The sequence below is a fragment of the Drosophila takahashii genome, chromosome 2L (assembly GCF_030179915.1).
Source record: "Drosophila takahashii strain IR98-3 E-12201 chromosome 2L, DtakHiC1v2, whole genome shotgun sequence".
NCBI lineage: Eukaryota > Metazoa > Arthropoda > Insecta > Diptera > Drosophilidae > Drosophila > Drosophila takahashii.
The window spans coordinates 23,244,025-23,256,291 of NC_091678.1; the positions used below are offsets into that span (position 1 = coordinate 23,244,025).

General features: G+C 41.9%; 1 protein-coding gene across 2 annotated transcripts; it reads left to right on the forward strand.

Annotated features, from left to right (window-relative positions):
- The first annotated feature begins 907 nt into the window (after positions 1-907).
- On the forward strand, positions 908-11,829 carry LOC108062184 (E3 SUMO-protein ligase NSE2-like). Of its 2 annotated transcripts, XM_044393514.2 has the most exons (3): positions 908-1,048; positions 11,085-11,414; positions 11,483-11,742. In XM_044393514.2, the coding sequence occupies exons 1-3, from the start codon at positions 970-972 to the stop codon at positions 11,608-11,610; spliced, it is 537 nt and encodes a 178-aa protein (XP_044249449.1). In that variant the 5' UTR covers positions 908-969; the 3' UTR covers positions 11,611-11,742. The 2 variants fall into 2 exon arrangements, with proteins under 2 accessions (XP_044249449.1, XP_044249447.1); XM_044393512.2 differs by having other exon boundaries at positions 11,085-11,829.
- Positions 11,830-12,267: the final 438 nt, after the last annotated feature.

Sequence of the window (12,267 nt, forward strand, 5' to 3'; positions counted from 1 at the left end):
CAGTGGCCGTGACTCTGGCAGCTGTTTGGCCAAAAGCCTGCTGCCGCTGACCTACAGACCGCAGTGAGCGTGGCTCGAACTAATTAAATTTATGGGTCTGGCCAATTTTTTATGCTGCAAAGTCGAAATTTGAATTTAAACTTAAACAAATGCTAATTAAGTGAGGAAGTGGACCTTCAAACTTTGGAGGAGTCATCAGTTCATTAAAATATTCCAATTTCCTAAATGAGATTAAAAAATTTTAGGTATGTTTTAAAATTTTGTAGAATCTCTAAAGTTATGACTGGACGAATATACTTTCCAAAACATACATTTCATAAAATAACTGTCATGGAATCGCGTTCAGTAGAACAACATGGTCACTGATAACTGATGATCAGTGATCAAGTTTGTTCTGCTGAGCAATGACGTAAAAGTAAAAAAATATATCAAGCAATGAGCGCGCAATTTAAAAACAAAATGCAACTGCAGCACTGCTCACAGCTATCGCGGATGCATAAAAATAAAAAATGGCTGAACAATTATAAAGAGTTCCACCGAATTTAAGTTTTTTTGTTTAATCATTGTTTATGTTAATAATTTTTGATATTTCGACTATCGATACATGCCAGAAGCCATGAGTAGCGTACTATTTTTACGCTACCGATACCTGATCACTGATGCAAAATTCTTTAATCATGATTAGTAATCATGTGCGTTCAGCACAACTATCGTTAGAAATCCATCAGTGATCAGATATTATGTTGTTCTGCTGAACGCACCCATTGAAACGGCCAAACCGTTCTTCAACCCTCGTTCGATTCTCAAATTGACATTTATGGTTCCGGAACCGGATCAACTAACTATCGATACACTTTAGCTATGATCTTACCGAACTTATCGATTATGTGTACAATCGATTAGCAACCCTGACAGCGGAGCAGAAAACTCTGGAAAGTTTAACTAATTTTTCACTACTTTCTACTAAAAATGGAGTTTAATCAATACGCTGACGCAGCTCTCACCTCCTTTTTGGAGACCACAAAGTTTCTGAAGGAAATTAGCGATGGTGTAACGAACCGCTACCCTCATAACCATAATTTAGGCTAGTTGTTGTCCCGAGCCATCGACGCACGCGAAAGATATTCTCCGGCTCTGGCTCTCGGCTATGGGTGTGATGATCTTGCCGATGACTCGTATTGCCTTTTGCTAATAATATTTAGATACTCGCGTGCATCACCGAACTTAAAACCGGGTCGAGAATAACACACACAATACCACCTACTGCACGTTCCCTGACAATTCCCCTTTCGTCTGACTTCACCCTTCGCCTCCCTGGATGACGTGGAGGTCTCGGTCTGCCCACCCTACCTTTGGTCGCTCATTCCCTTCGTCGCTTGACAGCCTGAGCGACCCCTTTAACCAAGTGCTACCCTACATTGCGGACAATGCTAGCTGCGGCCACTTTTCTTCCGAATTAGTTAAACATTATAAAATTTATTTACCAACTAAAATATAAAAACCATCACTTAACCTAAATATAAGAACATGCATGAAATAAATATATAAATATAGACAACAAATATAAGAATAGGTTAAAATATGATAAATCTTTAAATAAGATTTTTAAAACTTTTGTATATATTAATATGGTTAAGTGCAATCTGGGGATTTTTGTTAATCGTCTTGGAAAGGTTTCATTTAATATTTACTTTATTTATTTTTTCCCATTTAAATTTATTTACTACGGATTTATTATTTTTAAATATTTAACCCTTTAAATAGCAAGGAGCCTCAAGCCGCTCATATTCAATTTTAGTTCTCTTTAAACTTTCATTTTTCCTGCTTTTCTTTTCTCTGAGTGTGGCTCTTTTAGTCTCTGTAGCTCCCCATATTCGTTTTTTTTTTCTTTTGAGGTTAAATTATAATTTTTTTCTTTTGTTTTTGATTATCGCCTAATTAAAGGGGTTTTAAATAAATGTTTTTGGCCACTCACCACACTTTTTCCATCCTCCGACGAAAGCGCTTTAGTCGTTACGATGAAGCTAGATAGGGATAAGAAAAATAACACACACAGAAATATGGGACTTCATGGGCCAGGGGAATATTAGGGCTTTGTGGGCATCCTTTAAAACATAGCACTTAAACTGGGGCTTAAATCGAATTAAATCCCCAAATGACACTAACACCAAACAAAATAAAATGAACTTTTTCTTCTTTAGACGAACTAGCACTTATTACCTAACCTTAAACCGAAATTTAAAACTACTTTCTCCGCTTTTCCGCGGCGGCTACTCCCGGTCGACTCCCAGATCGGGATTTGGCCAGAACGAAAGGGTATTTTCGGCCCGAAATAGTAACTTTTTAAACTTTAAAAATAACTCTTAACCGCAGATCGCGGCGGCGACGTTGTGCAAGCCTTCAGCGCGCGGCGAAACTGGCGACTAAGTTCGATCGAACCTGGGTTGTTTTTCGCCTCAATTAATAGCTCGATGGTAGTTCGTCGCCTAGTCTATGCCCTGGATTACTTGGATGCGGTTTTCTTTGGGCCGGGGCATGGGTTATAGATGGAAATGACTTATCTATGACGGGAAATGAGGTAATCGTTCACGCCCGTCCTGGAGCGCTGCGGCTATTCCTTGGCGAAACGCTGGCGTTAAACTTGCTCGCTGGATTTGTAGTTTGCGCATGCGCCCAGTTCTCTTTAGTCGAATTCGCCCTCTCTCTCTTGTCGGTGGCCTTCGAACCCAAGCGGTTGCCTATAAAAACCCCAAAAAATCATTACCAATCTGCCTATCCCCTCGCTCTTCTTTTCCTCACCCTTTAATTACGGCTCGCTGCCGATTTAATTGGAATTTCTTCCCGCTGGCAATGTGTTTCAGCACTCGCGAGTACTTTTCGAATCTTTTTGTCACCAGTAAAAATTTGGACTTAACACTTCAGCTGCCACAGACGGAAAGACCGAACCCCACGCCGGGAAAGTGGCGGTAACCTCGGATCGAATCAGGGTGAAAGCGAAGATAGTTGACACTTGCCACTGTTGCTCTCTCGCGCTATCCTACCTACATCTCCCACTCTCATCCTAGCTCTAGTGGCAACGCAGTACCCCCTTTACTACTGACCAACAGATGGCGCTACAAATGTATCTCCTCTGAGCAAGCGCTACAAAAATACCCCCCCATCAAGATCAGACTTGGGGATAACTCTCCAAGACTGAGAACACCACAGCTTGCGAGACTACTGCTTGATATCCTTCGCATGGGACCTGCCAACATAACGCCCCTGTAGATCCTCGAGATCATAATACACCTGCCCAATCTTTTTCTTCACTCTTGCTTTCACGAAAGCTGGACCCAATTTTGCATTATATCCAGCTGCGAAATTGCTCTGCTTGAAATTTCTTCTATATACTTCTTGACCTTCCCTAAAAGATACTTCCCTTGTCCGCAAATTATATCTATTCTCATTCTTTTCAAATTGTTTTTTCATCACCTCTAGCGCTTTACTGCGAACAAGTTCTAGTGAATCTTCCTTTGAGAATGCCAACGATCTATCTTCGAGCAAATTAAGAGCTCTTAGCAACTTATACGTGGCACCAGTTGAAATGAAATGTTGTCCAAAAATCATATAGTAAGGCGAAGTCCCTAAACTCGAGTGGACTGCTGACCTGAGAGCGCAGCAAATGCTGCTTAGCTGTTCATCCCAATCCTTTTGGTCGCTGCGCACATACGATCGTATAGCAGCTATTACGGATCTGTTCACCCGCTCTGACGCATTAGCTTGGGGCGAGTAAACAGCAGTAAGCGTATGGGATATCTGGTACTCTCTTAAGAGTTTCTGAAAGGACTCAGACTTAAATTGTGACCCATTATCTGAAATTATGTTCTCTGGGACACCAAAAGTATGGAATAGGTCTTGCTGCATGTACTTAACTACCACGTCCGCTGTTAACTTCTTAACCGCCTTCAAGAATACAAACTTGCTGTAGTGGTCCAGCACGATAAATATCCCTATGTTTCCACTCCTTGATCGGGGATACGGACCCAAAAAGTCTACATATAATTTCTGAAAGGGCCTCGCAGACTCGGGAGCTTTTCCCATCGGTGGTCTTAATGTACAATTTGGAGCCTTAGTCATTTTACATGTTTCGCACGCCTGAATATACTCTTTCACGTCTTTTACCAATCGGGGCCAATAATAGTATCTTCTTAGCCTCTCCAACGTCTTATGAATCCCCCCATGTGAAGCTAGAGGATCATCGTGTGCATTTTTAAGGACTTCGGGTACCAAGCCCATAGGAATCCATAGCTTCCAACAAAAGTTATCGTGAATCGGATCCCCTGACAAGTGTTCCGTTTTCCTATACACAAATCCATCCGCTACTTTTAAATCTGGAAGACTACTCGCGTTAGCTTTAACCTTCTCGGCCAGATCGACGTATTCGGGATCGCTAAAGTGGGTGGATTCGAGATCAACCAATAAACCATGACTAACATCCACGGCAGCTATTTCTTCTTCGTTGACCCGGGATAAGGCATCAGGAACCACATTGAGCTTACCGCTTCGATGCTCAATTTTGAAGTTAAAACCCTGAAGTTTCAGCGCCCACCGAGCAAGCCTAGAATGCAGATCCGTCTGCGACATTAGCCACTTGAGCGACGCGTGGTCCGTGATGACTGTAAAATCGTGCCCCTCAACGTATGCCCGAAATCGTTTTATGCAAATAATTGCAGCCAAACACTCTTTTTCGCTGACCGTGTAAGATTTTTGCGCTTTATTCAACTTCTTCGAGACAAATGCAATCGGGCATTCTTCGCCACTCTCCGACTTCTGCACTAAGACACCTCCTACTCCGGAATTACTGGCATCGCAATGGATATAAAATGGCTGACTAAAATCTGGACTACGCAGAACTGGGGCAGAACAAAGCATTTCCTTCAATTTCCTAAAAGCCTCCTCTCCTTCAGGAGTCATTATAAATTTCTGCCTGGGCTTTAAAAGGTCCGTCAAGGGTGCTGATACTGCTGCAAAATTGCTGATAAATTTTCGGTACCACCCGACCATTCCGAGAAATCTTCTCAAGGATTTCAAAGTCCTAGGCAATGGAAATTCCGTCATTGCAGATATTTTATCTGGATCTGTCCGCACTACTCCTTCACCTACAATGTGACCTAAATACCTCACGCTTTTGACACAAAACTTGCTTTTCTCTACGTTCAACGTTAAACCAGCAGCCTTAATGTGGCTGGCAACGGAACTCAAAACGCTTAAATGACCCTCAAAGCTATCTGAAACTATGAGCAAGTCATCTAGATATACGAAGACTTCGTTTCTAAGTTCTGCCGGTATCACCTTGTCCATTAATCTTGTCATAGTCTGGGAAGCGTTTGTCAGGCCGAAAGGCATGACTTTAAATTGATATAATGGCTTTCCAGGAATGGTAAAGGCTGTTTTGTCGCGCGACTGCGGATCTAGCGGTATTTGCCAATAGGCATCCTTAAGATCAAGACTAGAAATGAAATTGGCTCTTGGGAGACGACTAAGAATTGCGTCTATTTGTGGTAACGGATAGGCATCCCTTTTTGTAACGGCGTTCACTTTTCTGCTGTCGAGGCAAAGCCGCACCTTTCCTGGTTTCTGCACCAAAACAACCGGCGAAGACCAAGGACTATCAGACTCCTCAATTACGCCGAGCTTAATCATTCGGTTGACTTCTTCATAGAGCAACTTCTCTACCGCTGGGGAAACTGGAAAATGTCTTTGCTTTACGGGCTTCGCATCTCCCACATCGATAGAGTGAGATAGAACGCTCGTTTTTCCCAGTCCCAAATCCGCAAAAGAAGGAAATTTACTGACGACTGCTTGCAAATCGGCCTGTTGCGATCTAGACAAGACATGAGCCTCACTAGTAAGCTCTTCTAAATTCATTTCTGGTGGTAAAAGTTCAAAAACGGTCCAGAAGTCTATCCCTAAATACAACTCCTGGCTCAAAGAAGGAATAATATATAGTTCTAACTCTTTTGTTTTTCCCTCATACTGGACTGGTATCTTAAATCGGCCTACGACTTTTTGCTTTTGACCGTCGGCTGTATTTGCGGTGGTTGCCACTCTCTTAAACGGTATTCTCTGTCTGAGAATTTGTTGGGCCAAATTCCCTCCCACGGCACTCATGGATGCACCTGTATCTAAAAGACCAAGTACAACTCTATCTAACATTCGGATCTCCGCGTACGGGCGATTATCATTATTCTTATGCCTAATAGCATTAATAGCTTTGGCCGCTTGCCAAAAATCTCTAATTCTTTTCGCATTTCGAGAGAAGGTTCTAACTGGTTTTGTTGTAAGGTTTGGTGACAAGTTATTCTTCAATAGCTGTGGCCAGAAAGTTATAGACCTCCCCTCTCTGCCTAACTCGGATGCGCTTAAAGTTACTGCTGATTGACAACGGAATCCGCTTGCCTTTCTCTGAGAACACACGGCTGTTGTCGGGGTCGTGTGTTCAACCTCGGGTTTTTTTGACACCTTGGACAGACATCCTTATAGGTATCAGCGAGCCCGCATCCAAAGCAAAATACTCTTTTTTTCACCTTACACTGCTGATAACGATGGCCCTCTTGCTTACAATTCCAGCACACCAACCCGAAAGCCTCTACTTGTGGTGTCTGATTCACTTCCGAAAACCCAGAAGCGTCCTCACAATCCTGCACCAACTCAGATACTTGCGTTCGATAAGGAACTGGCTTTTGATAACCATAAGTGCGCTTCACGTCCTCAAGAAAACCTTCCCTACGCCGACAAATATCCCTTAGTTTCTGCACCGACTCTATGCTTACATTTAAAAGCTCGTGCCTGATTTCCGGTCGTAAGTTTCTGCGAAGGGTTTCGATTAGATCCTTTTCAGGCATGGGTACTTCTAGGCAATCCGTGATTTGCACAACAGCATCGTAAAATGAGTCAAAGCTTTCCCTATCTTTCTGCTTTCTATCTCGGATTGATTCTCTCAGATCCACATCGGTACGTGTATCTCGATACTGTTTGTGTAAAGCTTCAGTAAGCAAATCCCAATTTGAACTATCCGCAGTTTTATGAAAGCGCCAATAAAATTCACGAGCCTTTCCCTCGAACAGTACACTGGCGTTGCCGCATAACAAATCAAACCTTGAATTAAGCGTTTGGCGAGTTAGCGCCTCCACCCGATATAGAAATTTATCCACACTTAGCCCTTCTTTATCTCCATTAAAACGCAACTTCCAACTACTAATAATTTGTCCGACCTTATCGGGACGACTGCTCAAATCAGAGCTTGTAAAAGCGGAATTGGGCCTGTCCGGCAATTCAATCTCCCCTATATCCGACGGAGCTCTGAAGTTACGGACTGCCTCTGCCTGTCCTGACGGCTCTTGAATATGGGCTGAAATTGTTGCTTGAATTATTGGTGCCATTCGATCGGTTAGTTGGATTAGCAGTTCATTTTGCATTGCCTTTAACTGCTGCGCCACAATGATACCGATAGCCTCAGAGTCAGCTCCACTAGTTGCTTGTTTACTCGATGTAACAGCTGTTCCTTTTTGCTTACTGGTTTCCCCTTTGGGATGGCAACCAGGGCAACTGCCCTTAGCCTTGATTAAATTATCTATACAATCTTTGTGGAACTCATGGCCGCATTTGGCCCGACCTAATTGGTCCGCCGACAACGTTTTGTCGCAAAGCGCGCATTTTGTCGAACCTGAAGCATCTAAATCCATGATTATTGGGCACTTTTTATTCTAATAACCAACACAAAGAGAAAATATGGGGATCCCTCGCCTTACAACGAGCTCGATCCACACCAAAATGTAGCTCTTTAAAACGAATCGAACCAAAATGTTTCTGATAAACTCAGTTAAAGATATAAATTCCAAGAAATAAATATATAATACTTTATCCAATTTCCGATCCACCAGATCTACGAAGTTCGAACTAGTTTGATCGAACCGACAGCTTCAAACTTGGACTTAGAAATTTTAATTCCTTTTATTTCTAGATAAAATGTTTATAAATTCAACAATTTAATTAATATTTTCTGATCTAAAATTCTTCACTAGATATGATAAATAAAGGTAAAGATAAATAAAGGTAACGATAAATATATAAAAGCGATAAAAACACGAAATAAATAAAGAAAATCAATATCAAATCTGGCCAGCAAGCATAGCAATTGCTTGCAATAATAATGCACTTTTATACAACCAAAAGGTTTCGATCAGCACAAAAGGGAATTGGGAAAAAAAATTGGCGAGCATTGCTTATCGCTAATCAGCAATATCGACAGCGCGAAGAGTCCGCCGTGGTCAGACAAAAATTATCTCTGTCTGCGGTCCATGCGACTGACCTTCTACTCTTCCGTTTATGTTGGGCATATGTCTTCCGCTATTATCCGTGGCCTGAGTGTCCCTTATGAAAGATCAAAGCTCAGTATGTCCTATGCGAATATTAACCGAGGAATATGTCCCATCTATGGAAATGGTTGTGCCCCTTATTTCTGTGCCTATCATCCGTGGTCAGCTGCGTCGCTTATGAAAGCCAATGCAACTGCTAGTCCTATGCGTTTGATGTGCACAAACTCGGGTTGCACTGTGTAGAGTATACACACGTCTGTATGTTTCCAGCTCCGATGTTGTCGTCTGCGGCCGGCTAGGCAATTCCTATTCTTTAAACTTTTATTCCGTTTTCCTATGCTTCCGAACAACTTCGAGTGAAAACCAACATATGCTTTTCTAGCAGCTGGGGCAATCTTGGGTAAATGACTAAACGTAAACACTGACTAATATTAGCCCACCCCCTGACTGATAGAAAATTTTGAGCAGCAGTTATGTATATGTGTGTGTGTGAGTCACAATATAATCCTATATCGGGCCCCACGTTGGGCGCCAATCTTTTTTTTATTATTTATTAATTTATGACTTATAATTGTAACGAACCGCTACCCTCATAACCATAATTTAGGCTAGTTGTTGTCCCGAGCCATCGACGCACGCGAAAGATATTCTCCGGCTCTGGCTCTCGGCTATGGGTGTGATGATCTTGCCGATGACTCGTATTGCCTTTTGCTAATAATATTTAGATACTCGCGTGCATCACCGAACTTAAAACCGGGTCGAGAATAACACACACAATACCACCTACTGCACGTTCCCTGACAATTCCCCTTTCGTCTGACTTCACCCTTCGCCTCCCTGGATGACGTGGAGGTCTCGGTCTGCCCACCCTACCTTTGGTCGCTCATTCCCTTCGTCGCTTGACAGCCTGAGCGACCCCTTTAACCAAGTGCTACCCTACATTGCGGACAATGCTAGCTGCGGCCACTTTTCTTCCGAATTAGTTAAACATTATAAAATTTATTTACCAACTAAAATATAAAAACCATCACTTAACCTAAATATAAGAACATGCATGAAATAAATATATAAATATAGACAACAAATATAAGAATAGGTTAAAATATGATAAATATTTAAATAAGATTTTTAAAACTTTTGTATATATTAATATGGTTAAGTGCAATCTGGGGATTTTTGTTAACCGTCTTGGAAAGGTTTCATTTAATATTTACTTTATTTATTTTTTCCCCTTTAAATTTATTTACTACGGATTTATTATTTTTAAATATTTAACCCTTTAAATAGCAAGGAGCCTCAAGCCGCTCATATTCAATTTTAGTTCTCTTTAAACTTTCATTTTTTCTGCTTTTCTTTTCTCTGAGTGTGGCTCTTTTAGTCTCTGTAGCTCCCCATATTCGTTTTTTTTTCTTTTGAGGTTAAATTATAATTTTTTTTCTTTTGTTTTTGATTATCGCCTAATTAAAGGGGTTTTAAATAAATGTTTTTGGCCACTCACCACACTTTTTCCATCCTCCGACGAAAGCGCTTTAGTCGTTACGATGAAGCTAGATAGGGATAAGAAAAATAACACACACAGAAATATGGGACTTCATGGGCCAGGGGAATATTAGGGCTTTGTGGGCATCCTTTAAAACATAGCACTTAAACTGGGGCTTAAATCGAATTAAATCCCCAAATGACACTAACACCAAACAAAATAAAATGAACTTTTTCTTCTTTAGACGAACTAGCACTTATTACCTAACCTTAAACCGAAATTTAAAACTACTTTCTCCGCTTTTCCGCGGCGGCTACTCCCGGTCGACTCCCAGATCGGGATTTGGCCAGAACGAAAGGTATTTTCGGCCCGAAATAGTAACTTTTTAAACTTTAAAAATAACTCTTAACCGCAGATCGCGGCGGCGACGTTGTGCAAGCCTTCAGCGCGCGGCGAAACTGGCGACTAAGTTCGATCGAACCTGGGTTGTTTTTCGCCTCAATTAATAGCTCGATGGTAGTTCGTCGCCTAGTCTATGCCCTGGATTACTTGGATGCGGTTTTCTTTGGGCCGGGGCATGGGTTATAGATGGAAATGACTTATCTATGACGGGAAATGAGGTAATCGTTTACGCCCGTCCTGGAGCGCTGCGGCTATTCCTTGGCGAAACGCTGGCGTTAAACTTGCTCGCTGGATTTGTAGTTTGCGCATGCGCCCAGTTCTCTTTAGTCGAATTCGCCCTCTCTCTCTTGTCGGTGGCCTTCGAACCCAAGCGGTTGCCTATAAAAACCCCAAAAAATCATTACCAATCTGCCTATCCCCTCGCTCTTCTTTTCCTCACCCTTTAATTACGGCTCGCTGCCGATTTAATTGGAATTTCTTCCCGCTGGCAATGTGTTTCAGCACTCGCGAGTACTTTTCGAATCTTTTTGTCACCAGTAAAAATTTGGACTTAACACTTCAGCTGCCACAGACGGAAAGACCGAACCCCACGCCGGGAAAGTGGCGGTAACCTCGGATCGAATCAGGGTGAAAGCGAAGATAGTTGACACTTGCCACTGTTGCTCTCTCGCGCTATCCTACCTACATCTCCCACTCTCATCCTAGCTCTAGTGGCAACGCAGTACCCCCTTTACTACTGACCAACAGATGGCGCTACAAATGTATCTCCTCTGAGCAAGCGCTACAATGGTAAGCTACAGCATAACAAAGAAGGAGCCCTTAAAGATAGTTTTAATCTCCGACAGCCATATCAGACGTGGGTGACGACGAGGTCCGTAAATTATTGGAGGAAGGCGCTAACGCTCGCTTAGAGCATGCCGAGAAAATCATTGAGGTAAAGACCAAGCACAAAAAACTCGTGCAGGCGATGCAAGAGGTCAAGGGTGAAAGCGCCACCGTCGAGGATTTCGAGCGTACTTGGGTCCAGCGCCGAAATGCAGTGGAACGCAAGCCCGTCGATGCGAAAAACGCAGCCGAGTATAAGAGCTTCAAGCGATCCATTGTGTCCTTATTCTCAAAGATAGGACCAAAAGCTAACGATTCCGATGACGACGTAGTCCCAATGGAGGTGCCAGGTATCAATGTCTTCTCACGGTACGATCCCTGGACAAAGGCGCTAATCAGGAACCCCGTTCGCAACAAGGTGTGCGGCCATATTTACGACCGCGAATATGTGAACGGACTCATCAAGGACAACATGGGGATTCGCTGCCCAGTGGCTGGTTGTGCCAACAGGGTCTACATCCAACCGGCCCACTTGGTCGAGGATGAAGCAGCCAGGCAGAAGATTCTTTTGCAGGTGATGCAGGATGCACAGTCGGATTCAGACGAGGAATCTTCTGAGGAGGAGGAAACAAAAGTGGAGAAGGAAGTAGAAACCAAGGAGGAAGTCAAACCCTGAAGCCAGACCACTTTTCATTTTTTATCAAATATCAGAACACCTTTTTCTATCCCTATTCCACTTATTCAACAAATATATAATTGTAATAAAAATTAAGATATAAACGAATCTTGTTGATTTAATATACCTACACAAAAAAAAAACTTGGTAAAAAATTGTCAAACAGTCCCCAACCACAACAAATGGTCAATATGAGTATATGGTGAGAAAATAAATAGGATAAAAGTATTTGTAAAACTGTTCTTCATATATCTTTAGTATGTGGCTCTTGCTGCTAGTACTATAAATTTTTGGTCTGTTAACAGCACAAACATAAAAATAAATTTAAAATATCCACACTTTTTAACACCCTATATTAAATGCCAATTTAGTTTGACAGCTCCAGTTAAAATAATTGATTTTTAATTAATTTAAATTGACCAATAATCTTTGCTAAACCAATTATATGTAGTACACAGGTATATACACAAACATTTAAATAATTTATTTTTCCAAAACTGTTGGTATTCATTAATTATAACCTTTTT